Genomic DNA, 23,179 nt, shown 5'->3' on the forward strand with positions numbered 1-23,179 from the left:
TGATCACAATGGTTGGAAAAACCAACAAAGGTCATCCTCTAAAATAAGCTTCCCAGTCAAAAAGAGATGATAAAACACAACCCCCATCTTCCTGTACCTACTACAACACATGCCTTAAAAACTCTACATTACAGTTTACATGAGCAGTGCAGGCCTCACGAGGGTATGTAGTGGGGATTTAGCACCATCGTAGCCAAAATCTCCGGTTGCCTTGGGACACTCACATTACAGGGTCCAAGCTCCTACTACTAACTCTTACACAAACTGGTCCTGTTTACATGGAATAAGAGTGAAGTTTATTTATGTAAATAGCTTTTATGCATGTAATTAACCATCCTCTCTAGAAAGTCATCAGCCTTAGTATCTTTCTCTCTAGGTATCCCAATTGGCAATAATAATTTTCCCAGAAAAGGATTCCTCTGCATCCTTGATTACTCCAAAAGGGAGAGATGACATAGGAAGAAATACCCCCAGAAGGTTTGGTCCTCCCAACAAAAGGCATTCGGAGAAGTGACCCGAACTGCTTCCCAAAAGATAATTATTCAGAATGGTAATTATTTTATCTCCAACAAATAACACAGGGTAAATAAACAGAGTAAATACTCAATAAATATCTGCAGCATGAATGAAAAGCCAAAGTGACACATACCTCATCTGTCATGATGGTAGCCATGGATCTGCCAATCTCATGATATTGTTGACCTTTCCCCACTGGACCCAATAGGATAAACAAAAATCTGGCAACACATATAGAGAATGAAATTATAAATTATGTAAGTAAACATAAAGAAGTAGCATCTTATTTCTCTCCAAATAACAAAACATTTCTCTTTCCCATCAAACAGAAATCACTGTTGTAACTTCAATAAGAGGAGGGACGCCTGGGTGGCTCAGCAGTGGAGCGCCTGCCTTCGGCTCAGGGCATGATCCTGGAATCCCGGGATCGAGTCCTACATCAGGCTCCCTGCATGGAGCCTGCTTCTCCCTCTGTCTGTGTCTCTGCCTCTTTCTCTGTGCGTCTCTCATGAATAAATAAATAAAATCTTAAAAAAAAAAAAAGACCTCAATAAAAGGAGACAGGCTAATGATGGAGCAAAAGAAGTTGCCTTGACCTAAGAACTCCACTATGAGCACTGGAAGCTTTTTGTATGACTCCATTTAATAATGTGGTTATAATTCTTAGGGTTTCCATAGACACAATTCCTTGCTATAGAAAAAAATGTGTTTTTCAAAACATGCCATTGTAGTGCAAATTCAAAGCTTTCTGCATCTCATTCATTGCTCTAATAAGAAAATGATGGGGAGAGGGGAGGGATAAGGAAGTAGAAATGATCAAGTCCAATAGAGGAGTCTAAATTGTATTCTGGACATCTGAATACTCTGTAATTAATGGGGCTCTGAATCACCTGAGTCACCATCTCCAGAGTGCATGAATAGCCTTTTGAACAAATGTGGACATATTTGCAAACCATACACATCCTGCCAGAACCGGGGAAAGAGACATCAATACCTTTGCTCAGAGACATTTCCCTGGGACACGGCTCTGTAGAACTGGGAGAGTAAGACTCAGGCTTCCCATCATAACAAGTGATTAGCCCGTGCTATGCCCTTGGATGCTCTTCAGTTCTCCATTCCCAGGGCTGTAGGTACTCTATAGTCATAGCCTTAAAAGTCTTAGAATCCTTCTGCATGGAGATTAATCAAATATAACCCCAGTAAGATCACAGCTGAATTTTAAACAGCGTTCCCCAATTAATCCTAAATTTTGGCATTCACTGGTTTCTTCCATCAGAGCTCCCACAAATCTGTACATTTAGACTAAAATGCCTTGCGTTTTGCTGTCCTTGTCTTTACCTTGTTGGGATGGGCACTTCTGTGAGGCCAGAGAGAAGAACAGCTGGAGACAGCCTCACAAAGGCAACAATGGGGCGGTCCAAACTATCCACCTCTCCAACCAGGACATTTGAGGCCTCTGCCCCAGTGGGAATTTTTTTCATGAAATGAAGATCCACCTGAAAGTCCAAAAGAACCCTCTGACCTCAAACATCAATCACCCTCTCATACCTTACATTCAACTGTCATGTTTATGATTTAACAAATGTTTTCTCATACTATTTCATTTAACCCTTACAATGACTCTATAGAGTGGATAAAACAGGTTTTACTAGCCTCATTTTTTATTTTAAAAAATGAAGCAGCTGAGACCCAGAGAGGTGAAGTTGACTTGCCCAATAGAGCTTTTGGGAGAGAGAACTTAAATCCAGGTGTTCTGATTTGAATCCCATTACACCAAACTCTCCCAAAGATGGTTTTTGAAGCTCTAGGTCAAATTTTTTTCCATTTTAAAACACTTGAATGGTTTGTCAGAGGTTTCGGCTTTTCTAAATAAAACAGGGAGTCTTGCAAGCAGAGAAGTGACATGACACCATCTGTGTTTTAGATAGTGTCAAGGATAGGCCAAGGCAGTGAAAGGCTGGAGAAGGGGAGACCAAGGCTTAAACCAGCAGCTACAGTGAGGCACAGCCACTGCACAAGGCCTTGGATACCCAAGTCACAGACCACCAAGTAGTTTTAGGAGATAAGAGCAAAAATACTGTTTCAGCAAAACCCTTGGAGGTAAGAAGGAGCTGCTGAAGAGCAAGTACCCCAAAAAATTCTGGAAAAATCAGGAGGTCTGTGTCAGCGAGGATCACCAGGGGCTACTCCCAGTTCCATCACGTTGCATCTGGTGGAACAAATGGAGTTGGCCCCATCTAGACTGGGGTGAAAGGGAGGAGACCTGAGCGGGGGCCTCCTTTCCTGCAGAAGGGGTTCTGAGCTTAGACAAAGGCTGCTGAAATACCAAAGCTTACCCAGCTTCTAGCAATTGGGCTCCCAGTCCCACTACAGATGCGCTCAGGCCTATAAGCTAAGTTCCTATGTCTCTGCTCACCTTGCTTAAATCCACGGGACTGTGTTCATAATTCACTCCATTTTTTACTTCAAGACTTGTAGTAGGAACAGACTGAGGAGATACAGTTTGACCTATTCGGAGAAAACAATTGCCTGAGTCTCTGCCCTTTTCATCCTTTTGCCACACCCCATCCATCACTGGTTGGCTATGGCCGTGTCTCCTGAGAGGCCCGTACACAGAAGAGGTTCAGATGACTATGAAGCTAAGACCCACACATACGTATCTCCTTACCCACCAGTTAGTGGTAAAGGGAGGACAGAAGTCTCACTCCTTCTGTACCTTCTTCCTGAACATATTTGTGATTCTCTTTAGTTCCTCTATTAAGGTAGTAATTCTCAATCAGGAGCGCACATCAGAGACTCCTTTGGAAAGCTTTTCAAATATGTAGATTCCCAGGCATATCCCCTGCACATTGTGATTCAGTGAATGTGGGGACAGGGAGACATATAGATTAGGCCCTCCCTGGCCACAGAACAGGAAACCAATCAGCAACTGAAATTCACAGAGTGTTTGTAATCCATCACGTACCTGGTTAAGGGATTTACATGGATTACCATATTGAAGCCTCACAATAAACTTATGGGGTAGATGCTATTATTATCCTTATTTTACAGAAGGGAGAGTGAGACTTAAAGAGATTTAGGAGGTTGCCCAAGGTCACATACTTTGCAAGTAGTGAAGCCTGAATCTGAAGCATAAGAGTCGACTTAAGAACCAACACTAGAAAAAAAAAAAAAAAAAAAAAAGAACCAACACTAGTGCATTTTGTGTTTCTAATCTAAGATCTGCCGGAGATCTGAGGCATGCATCTCTAGTGCCACAAGAGATAGATGCTCATCAGTCCCAGCCCTCCAACTTGCTCGTGGAAGTGAGTACGGAAGCATATTAGACAAGTATAGCCTGTACCCTCTAGTAACTTAGCATCCCCAACTAGTTCCTAAATGCCTGATTAATAAGATTATTAATGGTGATAATCTTACCATTTTTATCCATTGAGTGTGGATCAGACTGCTTCTTGCCAACCTCAGCAAAGGAGCGAACAATGGGAATGAGGTTATTCCTCTTTTTTTCATTCTGATGGTGATGCTTTTTGAGCAGGGCTTCTCGTACTTTAACCCTCATGCTGTCATTCAGGTCACTGAACAGTTCTTGCTGGTCCAGTATCAGGTCTGGAAAGCAGGTGCAAACAGGAACACTCAAACTGACAGTCAATGAACCCAAAGAGGCCAGCATCTGGTGGGGTGAGGGATGAGAGGCAAGGAGAAGGGGAAGGAGTCCTACCAGGGTCACTGAGGTAAGCTTATGCTTTAGTGTCCAAAAAGAGTTATTTGATGACAGCAACTGTGACAAGTTATACTTGGTTCATGTAATAAATCATTATTATTAGAAACTATCAAGCGCTTACCATGTGCCAGAACTGTACTATGAACTTTGCATAGATCATCCAGTCTCATCCTAATAAAAACTCTGAGAAGTAGGTGATATTGTAACAATCTGTACAGATCAGGAAACAGGCCCAAACATTACAAAATTCCCCAAAATCTCACATTTAATAAGTTGCAGAGCTGGGGTTCAAATTCTAGACTGTCTGACTCAAAAGCCCACATTAATACCCACTTTGTTCTGTTATCTGCCAAAGTTCCTCTATATTCCCTTCCTCCGAGATTTCAACATTGCTTTGTTTGTCAAGAGGAACAGTAACTGTAGAACACTCCAAATGACAATTTGAAGGTGGAACCTACATGTATGATTAAGTTAATAAGCACCCCAAGTGATTGCCACCAAGCACCAACCTTTAATTTATCAAGCCCAGAGCAATAGAAGGGGAAAAAAATATCCCAATACCTGCTACTGAGTAGGAGTCCTAGGTGTAAAGGCCCTCATTCTATCCCACTTATACCACTTTCTGTGTGATCTTGGGCAAGTCACATAGGCTTTCCATACCTCAGTTTCCCCATCTATAGTGTAGAGCTAATATTATCAACCATTCTCAAAACTTGTTATGGAAAATTAATACAAAATTAATATGAGGTGCTGATTCACAGGTGATACTTGATCCTGTTGACCTTCCTTATCACTAACACGAATATATCAGGAACTATATAGCAATTATACTTCAATCCTACACACATATCCCCAAGCCTCGCAAAATCTTTAACCTATTCTCAACCCCAACTCCATCCATGACTACCCAAGTACTAGAAGCGACAAGTAAAATCTATTTTGAATATTCAAGCTGAAGATCCATGGTTCTTTATCTTTAACCTTCATATTGATTGGTTCATTACCCTCATATTTTAAATATGCTTCAGGATCCTACATCTCAAAAGAAAATTTAAAAAGAAGAAAAAGAATGTCCATCCCAGGTCCCCCTTTATTTACCTCTTTCTCTTATCACTTAAAGTTCTCAAAAGAAAAATTTCTTAGTCCCCTGCAATTTGCTACCTCAATGAAACTGCTTTTGATAAAATCATCAATAACTTTCCAGTTGCTAAATCTTGATGGATATTTACCTGACCTTTCTGCAGCATCTAACACTGATGATTGAAACTCTCTCTTCTCTTAGCCTTTGTAATAGGTTGAATGGTGCCCCCTCCAAAAGATACATCTATGTATACTAACCCCCCAGAACCTGCGACTGATCTTATTTGTTAAGAGGGTCTTTGCATATGTAATAAAGTTAAGGATCTCAAGATAAGATCATCTTGGATGATACTGACAAATATCTTCACAAGAGAAACACAAATGAAAAGTCCACCTGAAAACGCAGATTGGGTTACGCATTCATGAGAAGGAACACCTAGAGCCACCAGAAGCTGGAATAACTTTACCCTAGAGCCTTTAGAGGGGACCCAGGATCTCATCAGAGCTGACCCCTCCCCTGCTTTCCCAAGTGATCCCACAAGAGACAGAAATACTTGGATACTTGAAGAAAAGTTTGTGAAGAAATCTTTATTTAACCTGCCAAGCCAAACAGAGCCAACCTAAGGGAAAAATCCTCACGTGCACCCACATGCTTCTCAAACGCCATTCCCAAAATGCAGTAACAACACTTAACCACATCACAAAACCCCATCAGATATCACCCTGCACATCCTACTGAAGACATCAGGGGACTTTGACTCAATTTCTTACATGTCTTCCCTAGGTGCCATCTTTTTATGGTCAATTCTTTTTTTGGGGGGGGATCCCTGGGTGGCGCAGCGGTTTGGCGCCTACCTTTGGCCCAGGGCGCGATCCTGGGGACCCGGGATCGAATCCCATGTCGGGCTCCCAGTGCATGGAGCCTGCTTCTCCCTCTGCCTATGTCTCTGCCTCTCTCTCTCACTGTGTGCCTATCATAAACAAAAAATAAAAGTTTTTTTTAAAAAATCTTTTTTTTTTAAGATTTTATTTATTTATTTGATAGAGACAGCACAAGCAGGGGAGGAAGTGGCAGAGGGACAGGGAGAGAGACAGACTCCCTGCTGAGTACAGAGCTCAATGTTGGGTTTGATCCCAGGACCCCAAGATCATAACCTGAGCCGGTTAGATGTTTAACAGACTGAGTCACCCAGGCTCCCTTATGGTCATTTCATTTTTGACAAGGGCACCAGTACAACTCAGTGGTAGAAGGAATAGTCTTCAATAAGATGGTCTTAGGACAACTTGCTATCCAATTACAAAAGACTGAAGTTAGACTCCTACACTACATCGTATATAAAATTTTACTCAAAATGAATCAAAGGCCTAACCATAACACCTACCATGTCTAAAAACCTTTAACACCTTTTTCTCTGCACAATTCCCAGTTGTCCCTTTCTCTAAGTACTACCAAGACATATCTCTGTGGTTGCACTTATTTGAATTGTCCCATGACTATTTTCCCCACTAGAAGGTGAGTTTCCTGAGGGTAGGAACTGCATCTTATCTTTATTCTCTGTGCTTATTAGCACATTATCAAGCATAAATAGATACAGACTAAATGTGTGCTAAATGAACAGGCAAATGGAAGAGTGAAACTCTATTTCACATAATAAGGCTGTGAAATGGTAGTTTCTTAGTTTAAAACCTATCCCTCCAGGGGTGCCTGTGTGCTTCAGTGGTTGACCCTTTGGCTCAGGTCATGATCCTGGGATTCTGGGATTGAGTCCTGCATTGAGCTCCCCACAGGGAGCCTGCTTCTCCCTCTGCCTATGTCTCTGCCTCTCTCTGTCTCTCATGAATAAATAAATAAATCTAAAAAAAAAAAATCCCTCCAGCTGAAGACATTGAGGTCGATAAGGTTCAATGACTGACCTGAGGACACACAGCTACTTTATTCCTTTCTCCATATGACTCTTTTTAATTTACACAGACACTCCTCTGTTCTCCCTCACCTAATCTTACCTGAAATTTCTTCTATGCTATTTGCACGCATATCCAGAAGGACTGTTCCATTAATAAGGCAGCTCCTTAGCTCAAAGAGACTATGCAGTGAAAGGGTTGCCACATAAGGCTTGCTCCAGCGTTCACCCCCATCCTCAACATCTTCTTCAAATTTCAGCCACCTGAAAGCATTAATAACAACTGGATGCCAAAGACTGATAATGAGGAGTTTTCACAAGAGAATTTTTAATGTAAGCCACACTGAAGATACCTGAATAATTATATCAAACATTATAATTTAATCTGTATATTCAGGGTACATTGATAGGTGAAAAAAGCAGGTTATAAAACAGCCCAAACTTGAGTACAATTTGATCCCATTTCTATTTAAAGAAATTTTTAAAATGCAAACACACATGTATAAAGTGCCAAATGCTATATTCCTCATTATCCTTGAGGTAGTAGATTTATACATAATTTTCATCTTCCCTTTGCTTATCTTTCTTTTCTAATTTCATATAATGAGCATATATTACTTGTGCAATTAAAAAGATCTAATCTATATTGTTTGGATAGATTAATAAAATGATAATATTTTTCTTTTTGAAAAAGCCTCTGTGTGACCTTTACAAGTTGGCAAAGACAGAATAACAAGACTAATTAATTGCCTTTTCACTTGGTATCAGGGTGATTGGCTTGCTTAATCCTCTCCACCCGTGGAGGATATAGCAAGGATCCAGGAAGAGCTGTTCCAGTGAGAGCTGGAGCCACACTTTGCTAGTTACCCACCTTGCCTTCTTCCCTGAAGCTCAGGCATGCTGACTTTGTATCACTCATGGGGCTCACTGATCAATTATGAGAGGAGCCTAGACATGGCCCTGGTGAATCTGAGGGCTCTTCTGGGGTTTGAGCCTCAGGCAAAGCATGAGCTGTAGAGGCTCACTCTACAGCTACCCCAGGAAGCCTGCTGTCAGGCCAGCTATAAATTCCCACAGGTCTCCATGAGGTTGAGCTATCTCCATAAGACGTCTCAAAAATTATGAAACTTCTAGTGACTCAAAATCCAAATGAATTAAAACACTATCATTCACCTGCAGAAAAGTCTTCACCTATGCTATGTTTGCTGGGGTAGGTCCAAACCAAGGTGGCCCATCAGGCATCTTCTAAATCAGATTGGGGAATAAAAAAAATAGTGAAAGGGAATAAAGGGAAAGGACAGAAAATGAGTGAAAATATCAGTGAGGGTGACAAGACATGAGAGACACCTAACTCTGGGAAATGAACAATAGGTAGTGGAAGGGGAAGTGGGCAGGGGGGTTGGTGTGACTGGGTGATGGGCACTGAAGGGTGCACTTGGCGGGATGAGCACTGGGTGTTACGCTATATGTTGGCAAATTGAACTCCAATAAAAATAATTTAAAAAAATTAAAAAAAATCAGACCTATAATATCAAGATAGCCCATGAACAATTCTGGGCCCTAAATAAATGAGAGGACTCCCTAAAGGTTCTGTGTTTCTGTCACCAATCCCAGGCTCAAGGTCAACTGGTATAGGTATCACCAGAGACATCACAAAGAGGCCAAAATCAAGACTTCCCATAGAAGATTCTGGAGCATCAGTCCCTATGTCAGCCATCACTTCTCCCACGAAAAAATAAAAGGCAAACAGACCTGTCACTTGCTAAAAGGTATACGTTTGCCTACCCAAGCAAATCGTGAATCAGGATATTTTAGGGCCTTACCTAGCTGTCTCCTTCCACTCAGCATCTTCTCCCTCTTTCATACAGATCTCATCCAGCTCTGTGAACAGCTCATGTGGCACATGCTCTTCATCTTCCTCAGTGCCAAGAATGAACTGAACACGCTGAGATGGTGTATCTAGAAAATCAACCACAGAGAAAGGTCTGCTCCTAGGCTCAACTTAGAACAGAAATAGCATTCTGCTATACTTAGCACACCTGGAGGCCTTATAACTTCAGGAACAAAAAACAATCCTAAATGTAAATCAAAAAGATTTAGTTATTCTTACCCACCCCCCACCAAAACACTATTCTATGGAAGCAGTTAATGGAAGGAAAAAATGATGAATTAAGACCACTTGAGGAAAATCCACAACTGAAAATCTGATTAAGTTGATCAAAAAGAATGGTTACTTTTCTGGCAAATGACTTCATTCACCTCTATGGTAATCGATTTGGGAGGCCTGAACTATTAGTTTTTCAGGAAGATATTTGATTCTTGGAGGCATTTCTTCTTCTGGGAAGCAAGCTCCAAAAACTCTGCAAAAGGGCTAGAGAATCAAGACCACCTACTTGATGTCCATCACACGTTCCCTCAGCCTCAACAAGGTCCCAGCCATGGACCCCCGCCCTTCCTCCTGAGAATGTTACCATGGGCCAGGGCCTCTGGGCCTTCCTCTCCTTGGCTGGCTCCTTTGCCTCGCCCTCGTCTACGGTGCTTTTGGCCATGGGTTCGGTGATGGCGATGGCTCTGCCGGCCCAGTGGCATCCGAACCCCCACATACAAAGTTCTATGACCTGGAACAAAGCAGAAGGTCTGTGCAGAGAATGCCTTTATTTTTATTTTATTTTATTTTATTTTTTTTATTTTATTTTATTTTATTTTATTATTTTATTTTATTTTATTTTATTTTATTTTATTAAGTCTTTATTTATTTATTTTTAGTAATCTCTATACCCAATGTGGGGCCTAACTCATGATCCCGAGATTGAGCCTTATACTCTCCCAACTGAGCTAGCCAGGCACCCCAGAGAATGCCTTTCTAAAAGGAAGTGAGCATATTTAAGAGAGAAAAAAATCATAGTTCTCTGGCTGGGTCACAACTCTGCAATGGCAAAACTTCAAAGACTTCAGGACCAAAGACATAGAGATCTTGGAGCTGACGCCCTCCTTCACCCTGCACGTGGCTGCAAACCTCACAGGAGTGTTAAAATCAAAGGAAATAATGTGCGTGAACTTGATTTGCAAGCCCTAAAAGCCAACAAGGATTCTAGTTGCTGTTATGACAATTTGAGCAATTGAAAAAAAGCAATACATTCACTGTGTCAACTGTAGCAAGTCATGGCAGGGAGGCAGTTTGGAGAACTGACTAAATACTCAAGTCAACCTGCCTGGGTCTGAAACTTGACTTCATCATTCGCTAACCATGTGACCTTAAGCAAGTTAGCTAATCTCTCTCAGTCTTTAAAAAATAATACTAAAAGCTTAGTATTTAAACTCAGAGGGTTTTCATGAGCAGCACATAAGATGATGTATACAAAATGCTTAACCAATGTCTTGAATAACTTGTAGCAGCCACTACTTTCTAGGACCAGTTTCTACTACCCTTCTTTCTGCCCTGTAGAATGCACAATCTAGAATAGTAGTGAGAGACTAGTCACAAATCATAAGAAGCATGAGTCTGGGGTTACAGGGAGAGATAGTAAGTGTTGTACAAAAAGAGAAGAATGTGGGAAATAAGTGATCCAAGAGTGTTCCTGTTCAATTCCTCCTTTTCCACTCATTTGTTCCTTCTATAAGCCTTATTTTTTTCTGCTCATGACTGCCAGGATTCTCTCTCACTTCCACCTGGCTTCCCTTGCCTTACTGCCAGCCTGAAGCCCTGAACCAGTAGCTTCCAGAATGCTACCACCCCGAACAACTGAGCTTTAGTCTTCCCCATTGCTGCCCAGTTACTGCTGCTAGCACCCTAGATCTCAGGCTGACTCCCCATTTCTGCCACCACAGAAGTATTCCAGTCTTCAGTTGCTGTCCTCAAACCCACAACCCTGATCTACACTTCCTCCCTCAGAGTAGGTGACCTGGCTTCATATTTTACTTAGAAGACTAAGGCAGAGTCAGCCTGGCTTGCTTTCCTCCCCCAGCTTCTCCTCTTTGCCAGGCTAACGAGTATGGCCTCCCACACCTCTGGGGTCCTATTCCATCAACTATCCTCAGTCTCTCCTTTTGATCCATCCCTTCCACAGTTTTCTCCTGATCACAACTCTCTCTTACCTTTTTATTTTTTTTAGTAAGCTCTACGCCCAACGTGAGGCTCAAACTCATGACCCTGAGATCAAGAGTTGCGTGTTCTACCAACTAAGCCAGCCAGGTGCCCCAAGTCTCTCTTAAAAAGAAACTTTCTCAATCTAGTGCTACTCTCTAAGCTTATACCTGTCCGTTTCCCTTCTCCGTCAAACCACTTTCAAGAACAACCTACCCACCTAGCTTCTCTATTCCTCACCATCTCCTTGTTGCCTACCCTCTGCATGCAGCCGCTCTCCACTAAAAGTGCTCTCATTAGGGACCACTTAATCACCAAATCTCTATCATCTTATGTCTCTCTCAGGTCACTCAAAAGCCTTTCCTGAGAGCCCACCACGTACCAGGCAGAATCCAAATCCCTTGACTCTTTGACTACGTCCTCCCATTGGTGGCCCAGGGTCCCTTAGCTCCCATACCCATGCCTCCTTAGTTCATCTGCACTCCTTTGACTGACTATGCTTCTCCATCCCTTCCACAATCCACCAAAGGAAAGTTCCCTGGATTTCAGTCCTGGGCCCTTCTCTCTCTTTTATTTTATTGGTATCTATTCTCATGATTTGAAAGTTTTCTTCTACAAATGACCCCCAGATCTTTATCTACAGTGATTCAATATATCCCAAAGCAAACCCATCATCCTCTATCTCAAATCAAGCTCATACCCATTTCTTCCATGTTTCTGTTCATGGCTTCACCATTCTCTCAACTTCCCAGGCCTGAAACCTCAGAGTTACGTTAGATTTCCACCTCTCCCCATGCTCCTTAGTGCTATATCCTACAGATTAAGGATGTCAAGGATTTCTCTCCTCCCACCTTGACAACAGTAGGAGCCTCTTTCCTGCCTTCCACACCAATTCAATCCTACAAACGAATCCTCCTGAAGCACTGCTCTGATCACAGCTCACTTCCGTGCAGTCAGGACCCTTCATGCTCCAGGATGCTCAGACCCCAACCTCCTTTCTAGTCTTTTCTTCACTAGAAAAAATTGTACATTTAATAAGAAAATAAACGGAAGGGCCTCTAGAAGAACTGAGCAATCAGTTCAAGCGAGACTGGGAGGTGGAAATCCCACACAGGCTCACAGCACTTAAACATTCTGGGGGCAGGGGGAAATCTAGAGACGTACACCTTCTGCATCTACCCCAGCAACTCTGTCTCCTCCCCACAGCCTTGGCTGCTCCACCCGCCATCCTCTCCCATTCTTTCCTCTCTCTGAATCAACCCACTATTCCACAAATGTGCCAGTGCCCTCTAGACACGGACTTGGCTCGCTCCCACAAGATTCACAGCAAACACACCTTCCTTCTTGATATTATATCTGATCTCCCCAATCAGATGTGCAACCTACCTCTAAACCCCCAGAGCCCTTGGCTAGCATTCTCTTATGCACTTATTTTACACCTTGAACTAGAATTAATACCTCCAACTATTCATCATCTGCAAGCTTCTCAAGGTCCCAAATTGGACTCCACTACTTACACATGAAGTTAATTCATATGCCTTGGAGTGCTGCTCTACATTCCTTCATTCCTTTCTCTATTTCTCTCTCCTTTTCTTTGTCCTCTCCTGCCTTCCAAACTCCCAAGTGATAAAGAAAAACAAAAAGAAACAGGATTATATATACCACATATTATTTATCCATTCATCTATGGATGGACACTTGGGTTGCTTCCACATCTTTACTATTATAAATAATGTTGCAACAAATATGCAAAAAAATGCATATATCTTTTTGAATAGTGTTTTCGTTTTCTCTGGGTAAGTACCCAGTACTGGAATTACTGGATCATATGGTAATTCTATTTTTAATTTTGGGGAGAACATCCATACTGTTCTTCACAGTGGCTGCATCAATTTGCACACAAACAATGGAATATTCCTCAGCCATAAAAAAGAATGAAATCTTGCCATTTGCAATAACACGGATAGACCTAAAGGGTACAATCCTAAGTGAAATAAATCAGACAGAGAAAGATAAATACCATATGGTTTTACTCCTATGTGGAATTTAAGAAACAGAACAAATGAACAAAGATGAAAGAGACCAACCAACCAACCAACCAACCACACACACACACACACACACACACATACATGTGCTCTTAAATAGAGAACAAACTAGTGGTTCACAAAAGGGAGGTGGTGATATAGGTGAAGTAGATAAAGGAGATTAAGAGTACACTTATCATGATGAGCACTGAGTACTGTACAGAACTGCTGAATCATTATATTGTATTAACATAACACTATATGTTAACTCTACTTCAAGAAAAAAAAAAAAGGAACAGAATTAGAGGGAAAGCTGATCAGAGATTTATTAGAAGGTTGAGAGGTAGGAGGCCAAAACATTTAGTATCTGGAGGAATCACACCTCCTATCCTCATCCCATCCTGTATTAACTCATGCACATCTCAGGACGTTTCTAATGGCAGATCTCTGAACATAATGTAGTCATCTTGCAACTTTATCGAAACAGAAATACAGAGCCAGAAGAAGTCATCTGCTAAGATGTGAGATTCCAAACCTCTGACATTATCAATGAAAACTATAAAGTGTGAAAATGACTAAATTGAATACCATCTTAATAAAATACCATCTGTTAACTAATGATGTTCCACTCTAGTATGTTAATTAGTTCCCTGTAGTACACCACTGAGACCAACCCAGGCTGGAGTCACCTAACTGTGCCAGGTCCTGTCCCAAGGGCTGGGGACGCAATAGCGAACAGCACAAGGTCCCTATCCTCAAGACACATATTCTAGTTAGTGGAGACAGACATCGTGAAAACAATAACATATTATTTCAAGTACTGATAATTATTATGAATAAAAACATGGTAGGGGCCCCTGGGTGGCTCTGTCGGTTAAGAGTTCAACTCTTGATTTCAGCTCAGGTCATGATCTCAGGGTCATGAGCTCAAGCACGGCATCAGGCTCCACACTGGGTGTGGAGTCTGCTTAAGATTCTCTCTTTCTCGGAATGCCTGGGTGCCTCCAGTGGTTGGGCGTCTGCCTTTGGCTCAAGATGTGATCCCAGGATCCGGGGATCAAGTCCTACATCGGGCTCCCTGAGAGGAGCCCGTTTCTCCCTCTGCCTGTGTCTCTGTTTCTATCTCTCATGAATAAATAAATAAAATCTTTTTTTAAAAAATATTTTCTCTTTCTTTCTCCCTCTCCCTCTGTACCCCCATGCCCCACTCTTGTGCATGGTCTCTCTTTCTCTAAAAAATGGTAAAGTGTCTGGGGTAAAGGGTAGGATGGAGAAGGGAGATTGTAGCTAAGATGGTTAGAGGCAATATCTGAATGATGAGGAGAGGCCATGAAAAGAGCATTCCAGGACAAGGCAAGATCAAGTGCACCGGCCTTACAGTGGGCATGTGCGAATTCCAAAGGAAAAGGATGGCCAGGAGGACCAGAGCAAGGTAAAAGAGGAAAGAAGAGGAGGAGGCAAAGGTCAGAAAGACAGGCAGGGGCAGATCATGAAGAACCCATGGGCAGTGAAAAAACATAATTAGATCCCACTGAACCACTTCAACTAGTCCCTAAAATAGTGACCTAGGCATTGTAAAATCCAGTATGTCTAGGTAGAGCTTAGACTTAAGTGAAGAAAAGCCTCACCAAGGGGTGACTTTAACTCCTCCAATAGAGCCGTCCCAACCCTGAGCTTCTTGTTCCCAACAAATCTCCCAGAGGGTTATTGGCCAGGCTAGGACCTATACTTTTTAAGCACATTCCAAATACTTCCACTGGGCTGTTGGTATATTGCTAATATTATGTAATTTTAAGTATATTCTAAATAGAAATTGAGGGGTAGTGACTAGGTTTTGGAATCTGTGTTATTAGAGCTCTCTTGGTTCATTTGTTCACTGTCACTATTAAAGTAAAACAAGGAGGTTGGACCAAATGACTTCTCACAGCTAGTCCAGGTTCTCCCTTAGCCCAATACAGAACTCAATCCCAGGACCCCAGGATCATGACCTGAGCAGAAGGCAGATGCTTAACCAGCTGAGCCACCCAGGCGCCCCCAGTAAATGTTTGTTGAGCCAATGATGTATGGTTTTGCTTGATGCCTAAAATTCCCACTCGGCAAGTCTGAGGATAACGAGGAAGACATCCTTCAGGTGCCTTTGGTGGCTCTGCAGGAAGTAAGGTCAAGTATAAATCTTAGGGAAGGAAGACTCTTTTTCTCCCCCACAATTTTTTTTGGTCCAATCAGTTCTCCCAAACCAACGGCAGTGCCTGCCTTTTGAAATGCTGGAGACAGGCAGAAATGAAAACAAGCCCCAGCAGGGGTCAGAGCTAAGAAGGACCAAGTGGCTGTCAGAAAATTAGGCCTCGGTTTCCAAGCTGAAGACTCTGAAACAGGGACTTGGGTATTCTGAGTGAAATCTGCAGAAATGATGACAAACAAATGGACACTCGGAAACAAATACGGCATCAATAAAATCTAGACCATTTCACTGGATTCTGGCAATCTGGTGACTTCACTAAACTAATCCTGTGGTCACTTGGCTGGCCATTCAACTGCTCTCCCACTCAGTCTTCTTCCCCTCCATCTACCTGTCAAATCCCCATCCAATTCCCCATTCTTTCTTTCCAGCCATTGTCAAACCTATGCTTTGGGAGCTATCTGTGAGTAAATACAAGTATTCATTCAGTAAAACTTATGGGAGAGATGTAATGCTAGTGTATATTTTTAAAAATAAGTATGTATGTGCATATAGAGAGCAACCATTAGTGAACTGGGGCTGAATCTTCTGGAGCAGGACAGAAATCACAGCTGTGACCTACCTTACAGATGGAGACTGGGCCTACCAACGTAGAGTGCATGTCATAAACACTGTTTACCCAGCACACACGGAGAACTCATTAGCACATACTGAAAATTATTCCACCCCCCTGGGCTACAGGATGACTCAAAGTCAATAACTGGAGGGGGGAATCTAACATGCAGAGAAGATATAAGCCTTTTTTTTCATGACTTAAAAATAGGATCAAAAGGTTCTTAACCTCTGTTAAAAACTTATTAGAAGGCAACAAACCCAGTCTAAGATTCCTAAGTCTAATAGTTATTCAGGAATAGTGATGTGCCAGGAAAAAAAAAATGGAAAAAACCATTTCTGAAACTAAAACAACCGTTCCATGTCCTTCTGGGAGTGGGAGGGTCCACTGAAGTACATCATGGACTATTGCTCTTTGTGAGTTTATCTTGGGAAATCTGTTCTAATACTTGCTTTGGACGCTTCTCATATATAAAAAGAAGCAATGTCATGGTTTAATGCACCTTCTCCTACTGATGGAATTAACTTATGCAAAAAGACCCACATTTACAAAAGTCTGTAACAATGTCCAGAGACTAAATCTCTGAAGTAGTTCTGAAAAGGGGGATCGTTACATTATGTGGAGCAGAGGGTATGGAATAAAGGGGAAGGAAGAGCCAGGGATTTATCTACAGTCACAGAACCCTATATCATGGCATACACTTTGAATCAGAATACAATCTACTTCTGTCTTCTATCAAAGTGGGACTGACTTTATTTCAACCCTTCAAGAAATGACACTACTCTAGGTACACCTGAGTCCTAGGGCCTCCCTCACAGTGAGTCAGGGTAGAGCCCCCAACATGACCAAGCCTACAGCAAATCCCAGCTCTCCCTCTTCTCCTCCCTGGAGCTGCCCTAGAACCACATCAGGCCTGAGAAGCGGGAACCATTTGTCCTCCATGTGCCAACTGTGCTTTATTTAAAAAAGGCTAACATCAATAAGATTCTAGTTTTCAAAAAGCTCTATGTATGAAGGATCATTTCCTATCCCCTACAAATGACATCATAGATAGCTTTCTTTAATAGCAAAATGGTGAGTGCATGAAGAACAGATGACGCCGTCTTGAAAAGAAGCTCCAGTTGCCAATTACTCAGCTGGCCTCTGTGGATGGAGCCCAGTCCTCAGGACCCAAGAGAACTTCCCCATGTTCATTGGCCTACTTCCAAGCAGACAAGAGTGTTCATAGGTGGTTAGTTACCTCCTTGCTGAGGGCAAAGGTCTGGTAGGCCCAGACAATTAAACTGAGAATAACAGTGCCCTCAGGGTGCAGTGAGAGGCAACAGGATGATCAGAGGAGAAGGACGGGTAGGGCAACATGATAAATATTCATATGATGCTTATAGCATATAAAAATGTTCATGTGACGGAGCAAGATGTTGAGGCTGGGTGGTTAATGCCGAGTACTGTCCTCCCTTGCAGGCAGTGTGGGGGAACAGAATGAACAGAATTCCATCCCAATCTCACCTGCCATTAGGCTAAATGACCATGAGCAATTTCTCCACATGTAAAATAGGGATGGTACCTACCGGCCCGGGCTGCTGCGAAGATGAAAAAGACAACTTGTTCGAAATGCTTCATCGAATGCCTAACACCCAAGGGGCATTCCATAAATGTTAGCCTCCCACCTCCACACCCTTTCCTCCCTTTCTCCCAGTTGTCAAAACCCACACTGGCTCTTCTTCCATCTGGTCAGAATAACTTGGAAAACTTGACCTTGATCTATCCAAACTCCACTGACCTCCAGAAGCCACCCACAGAAGTTCTCATGGTAACAGACCCAGAGGCTGAATCAGCCTCTACAGCTTCCACTCTCCCCATCCAAAGGACAAGTTTGCTCTGGGGATTATACAACTTTGATGAAAAACGTCACGAGAACAAGCAGTACCGCGAGAACATTTTACATGCTGTCTCAGTCACTAGAAAGTTGCTGTATCATAGCCATTGCAGGGGATGCTGCAGAGATTTCACAAAGGCTTTTGAGCCAAATGTGGGTTCTCATTAAAGCTATACTGGACACGAGCCTTTGTCTAATAAAACTGAGCATCGCCACTTATCAGGAAACCAGAAGGACAGCACCAATGTGCTGGAACTAAGGGTTGGACAGGGGAAAAGAAGGTCAAGGGAAACTACACAGAGCATATCAATAAAAATGACTCTTCTTTCCCTTCCACTTTCGCTGGGTGTTTTTAAAATACAGCTCTGTGCTACGAATTCCTAAAGAATACGTTACAGGTGTGTGTGTTTTCTCTTGTCTTGTTTAGATGAAAACACCAGGCAGGAATGGGTATAATTAGAATGGGAAGAGCAAATATCGGAGATTAGGTAAACTGAATAATATAACAAACTGAACAATATAACAAACTGAATATAACAAATCTGATCTTAAAAACTATTTGTATTTTATTTCCTTTTAAAATTGTGTATAAATTTACATTTATATTTGTAGGCAGTTGTCAAGAATTGACAAACTGATCTGAGTACTCTACATTCTCAAGGAATAGATCATTTATTAATATTTATGCCGGACTTTATAGTACCCAAAGCATTGTCTCACATGGTATTAGATCCTAAGAGTGAGGTATTAATATCTCCACTTTTTACATTGAATTATAACTAACGTACTGTGCTGTGTTCATTTTACGCGTACAACATGATGATTTAACAATTCTATGCATTACTCAGCGCTCGTCACAGTAAGTGTAGTCCCCATCTGTCACCAAACAACATTATTACAATATTATTGACTATATTCCCTATGCCATACTTCTCATCTCCACAACTTATTTATTTTATAACTGGAAGTCTGTATCTCTTAATCCCCTTTATCTATTTCACCCATTGCTTCCTCTCCACCTCCCATCCCTCTGGCAACCACCAGTTTGTTCTCTGCATTAATATCCCTACTTTTATTTAACAGATAAGGACATAGAGCCTACGGGGAATGAATTGATTTTCCCCCAAGGTCCTACAGCTAGTAAGAAAGAGAGGGCTCCAACTCAGGCCTTCCGATGGCAAAGCTCTCCTCCCATACCAGTCTGCTCTCAATAATTCTCCCCGGTCACGCACACAAAACCACAGTTCTTACCTTCCAACTCCTCTTTCTCATAGTGAATGTTGAGAATTGTACTGGTCCCACCCTGATCCACCACAGCTTCTTCATCTGGTCTCTGTTGAAACATAATTAAGTAGCCCCAGTAATATAAAGTCATTCATTCAAACATTCATTTAAGTTGCACATGTATGCCAGACCCTTTGGGCAACCCTTGGGGGAGCAAATACAATGGCTTACATATGTTTTTCATTGAACTTCACATTAACTTTGGGACACAAACATGACAGCCACTCTTTCTCATTTTAGCAACCTGAGACTCAGAGAAAATGAAGTAATTATTGCTCAAGGGCACTAATGTGGTAAAAGGCAGAGGTAGGACTGAACTCAGGTCTTGTGACTGCAGATCTCATGCCTTTTCCAACTCCCCCCTCCACCTGTACAAATGGATAATACATCTGCATTTTGTAAGTGGTGCCAACCACATCACTTCATTTAGTGTAAATTGGTCTCCTCAACCTCTACGGTATTTCAGCCTCTTGTCCTTGAAATTCTCCATCTTTTTCCTCTGATCAAGTCTCCCCTCTCTCAACCAAAGGCTCACCTTCTTCCTCTAACCATAATTCCCAAGCAAGAGCACTCTACCTTTTGTTTCCCTCACTTGAGTCTAAAACTTCAACAGTAGCCTGAAACTATTGAAACTATTGACTCAGTATTTGATAAACTATTGAGATGGGAACCGCAAGATCCATGTGCCTAAAACCAAACTAATCTTTCCAAAACTAGCACTCTGTGCTCATTTACTTATGCTTACCCTGGCACCATCATTCCTTAGTCCACGTTTGAAATCTCAAGTGTATTTATTTATCCATTCCATGTATATTGAGTGCCCATCACATGCCGTTGGGGAGATCATTTTCTCCCTTATTGAGTCTTCTTTTGCAATTTCTCTTGAATCCACTCTCATGTCTCATCTACTCTAGGGCACTCTCCAGCTCCTTCAGTCATACTGGACATGTTTTCAGTTCTGGAACCACACTTACTTTCTTCCTTGAGTGTTGCTCCCTCTCCCTAGAACTATCACCCTCTCCCTGCTCACCTCCACCACCAGCAGCCCGTACTTATTCATCCTACAGATCTCAGCCTCAATGCACTTCCTTGAAAGACTTCCTTGACTAGCCTCATCTGAACCAAGCTAGGTCCTTCCATTTATATGCCCTCATAGCACACTGTACTTCTCCTTCATAATGAAATGTCTCTGCTCAAGCGAAGGACCCTTGTCTGTCTTCCTCACCAATGTTTCCCCAGCATCCTACACAGACTTTTCACGTAGTAGGGACTTAATAATTCTTTGTTAAAATAATGAATATAATGGCACCTGCCTTATCAAGACCCTGAATTATTTTTTAAAAATCTGAACTGATTTTCCTGCCAATCTATTTCTCTTATCAAACCTGCAGTCAAGTTCACCGATCTCATGGGCACTGTGCACATTCACGCTTTCATGCCTTTGTTCACATGTTCTGTCATCTAATGTGCCCCACCCCATCCCCAACTCTTCACTAAATCCTGACCACCTTCTAGATCCTGCTCAAATCTCCAGATTACTGCCCTAATTTTACTCTTTTTTCCTTTTCAGTTATTATCTATGTCCCCAAATAAGGCAACCCTGAATGTAAAGCAATCCATTTTCCTAATGAGAAGACTCAAAAAAATTTTTGAGGGCAACTTGAATAAACCAATTTTTAAGTAAGTAGATGAAAGTCAAATGTCTACATAGATATGCTACTCTTTTTTTAATTCAAGTATATTTCTATTTCTTTTTTTTATTCAAGTATAATTAACATACATGTTAAATTAGCTTCAAGTGTATAATATGATTCAAAACTTCCACACATTACCCAGTGCTCATCAAGGTAAGTGTATTCTTAAGTCTCTTTATCTTTTTCACCCATCCTCTTGGCAACCACCAATTTGTTTCCGTATTTAAGAGTCTGATGTTTTTTGTTTGTCTCTTTTAACTGTTCATTTGTTTTGTTTCTTAAATTCTACATATGAGTGATATCATATGGTATTTTTCTTTCTCTGACTTGTTTCACTTAGCATGATACCTCCCAAGTCTATCCATGTTGTTGCAAACAGCAAGACTTCATTCTTTTTTATGGCTGAGTAACAGTCCTCTGTGTGTGTGTGTGTGTGTGTGTGTGTGTGTATTTTATCTTCTTTATCATCTATTGATGACATTTGGGTTGCTTCCAATATTTATAGTATTTTATTTATGAATTTAGTTCATAGATATTTAAAATTACATATTATTTACTACTATGGAATAATCTTCAAGATATAATATCGTTTAAAAAGCAAGGTAGGGCAGCCCGGGTGGCTCAGTGGTTTAGTGCTGCCTTCAGTCCAGGGCCTGATCCTGGAGACCTGGGATCGAGTCCCATGTCGGGCTCCCCTCATGCAGCCTGCTTCTCCCTCTGCCTGTGTCTTTGCCTGTGTTTCTCATGAATAAATAAATATTTAAAAAAATAATAATAATAAAAAAAATAAAAAAATAAAAAGCAAGGTAGAGAAAATTGCTATAATTTGCTAACTTTTATCAAAGAAAAGGGTGTTGGGAGCACCTGGCTAGCTCAGTTGGTAGAGCATGGAACTCTTGATCATGGGGTCATGAGTTGAAGTCCCATGTTGGGCATAGATCCTACTTTAAAATAAACATATATTTTTGATACCTTTTTTCTTTTACATATATATTATATAGCATATATATGGGTATATATATATATATGTATGTTACAACATAAGCATCTGCTTATACTTAAAAACATATCAAGGAAGAATAAGCCATGAACAATTGTTTTGAATAGTTACCTACAGAGGAGTGAGGATTTAGGGCAGACTAGGAGACAAGGACAAAAAAAAAAAAAAAAAAAAAAAAAGATATCTTTGAATATACCTGATTTTATAAATATCATACATAATTTTAAAACAAAACTAAAAATTTTTAAAGCAATTCCCAAGGGCACCTGGGTGGCTCAGTCAGGTAAGTGCCTGCCTCAGGTCATGGTCCCAAGGCCCTGGGATGGAGCCGCATCAGACTCCCTGCTCAGTGAGGAGTCTGCTTCTCCCTCTCCCTCTGTCTGGTGCTCCCCCTGCTTGTGCTCCCTCTCTCTCTCTCTCTCTCTCGCTCTCGCTCTCTCTCTGCCTCTCTGTCAAATAAATAAATAAAATCTTAAAAAATAAAATAAAATCAATTCCCAGAAATGAGAAACGAAATGAAAGCAAATGACAAATTGATGGTATAACTATTCCAAGAGAAATTATTCCAAGTAACGTTAAGATATAATAAATTGACTGAACATCCATAGGGGCATATACCCTAAAGATGAAAAGAATTTCAGAAGATCTTAAACTGCTTTTTAGTTACCTACTGGTGGTAGAGTTGGTGCTATCACTCTAAGACTGCTGTGCATTGTGAGATAAACAAATGAGTGATTATGTAAACTTGTTCTGTCACTCTCAATGTCACTGAAAACTGGCATTCTCTGCAGGGGTAAAAATACAGTCCTAAGATAGAAGTTAAGTAAAAACCATGTAGTCCTGGAGCACCTGGGTGGCTCAGCAGTTGAGCATCTGCCTTTGGCTCAGGGCATGATCTAGGGGTCCTGGGATCAAGTCCTGCAACGGGCTCCCCACAGGGAGCCTGCTTCTCCCTCTGCCTGTGTCTCTGCCTCTCTTTCTGTGTCTCTGATGAATACATAAATAAAAATCTTTAAAAAAGAAAAAAGAAAAGAAAACATGTAGTCCTGAATTTGAATCAAATGTGTCAATAAAAACATATATTTTAATCTTTAAATGTCTTTAAACTTCTAAATTTGCATTTTCTAGCTCTGTCCACTCAAAAAGCCTAAAAAAAAATGATCAGCCAAAAGCAATGAGCATTCTTAGCACCGAGATTGTGGTC

The 23,179-nt window shown here is 41.4% G+C and overlaps 1 protein-coding gene across 5 annotated transcripts in view; it reads right to left on the minus strand.

The window, feature by feature from the left end:
• Positions 1 to 23,179, minus strand: part of SLC4A8 (solute carrier family 4 member 8) — a 74,730-nt gene that overhangs the window by 42,036 nt on the left and 9,515 nt on the right. For all 5 annotated transcript variants that reach the window (XM_025458848.3, XM_025458849.3, XM_025458851.3 and 2 more), the window contains exons 2-9: positions 19,249 to 19,330; positions 9,690 to 9,836; positions 9,042 to 9,177; positions 7,322 to 7,482; positions 3,934 to 4,122; positions 2,933 to 3,024; positions 1,855 to 2,012; positions 650 to 737 (exon numbers count right to left, since the gene is read on the minus strand). In XM_025458848.3, the coding sequence (XP_025314633.1) occupies positions 650 to 737; positions 1,855 to 2,012; positions 2,933 to 3,024; positions 3,934 to 4,122; positions 7,322 to 7,482; positions 9,042 to 9,177; positions 9,690 to 9,836; positions 19,249 to 19,330 (1,053 nt within the window). The remainder of the gene's footprint in view (positions 1 to 649; positions 738 to 1,854; positions 2,013 to 2,932; positions 3,025 to 3,933; positions 4,123 to 7,321; positions 7,483 to 9,041; positions 9,178 to 9,689; positions 9,837 to 19,248; positions 19,331 to 23,179) is intronic.

Source organism: Canis lupus, chromosome 27 (assembly GCF_003254725.2).
Source record: "Canis lupus dingo isolate Sandy chromosome 27, ASM325472v2, whole genome shotgun sequence".
Taxonomy (NCBI): Eukaryota; Metazoa; Chordata; class Mammalia; order Carnivora; family Canidae; genus Canis; species Canis lupus.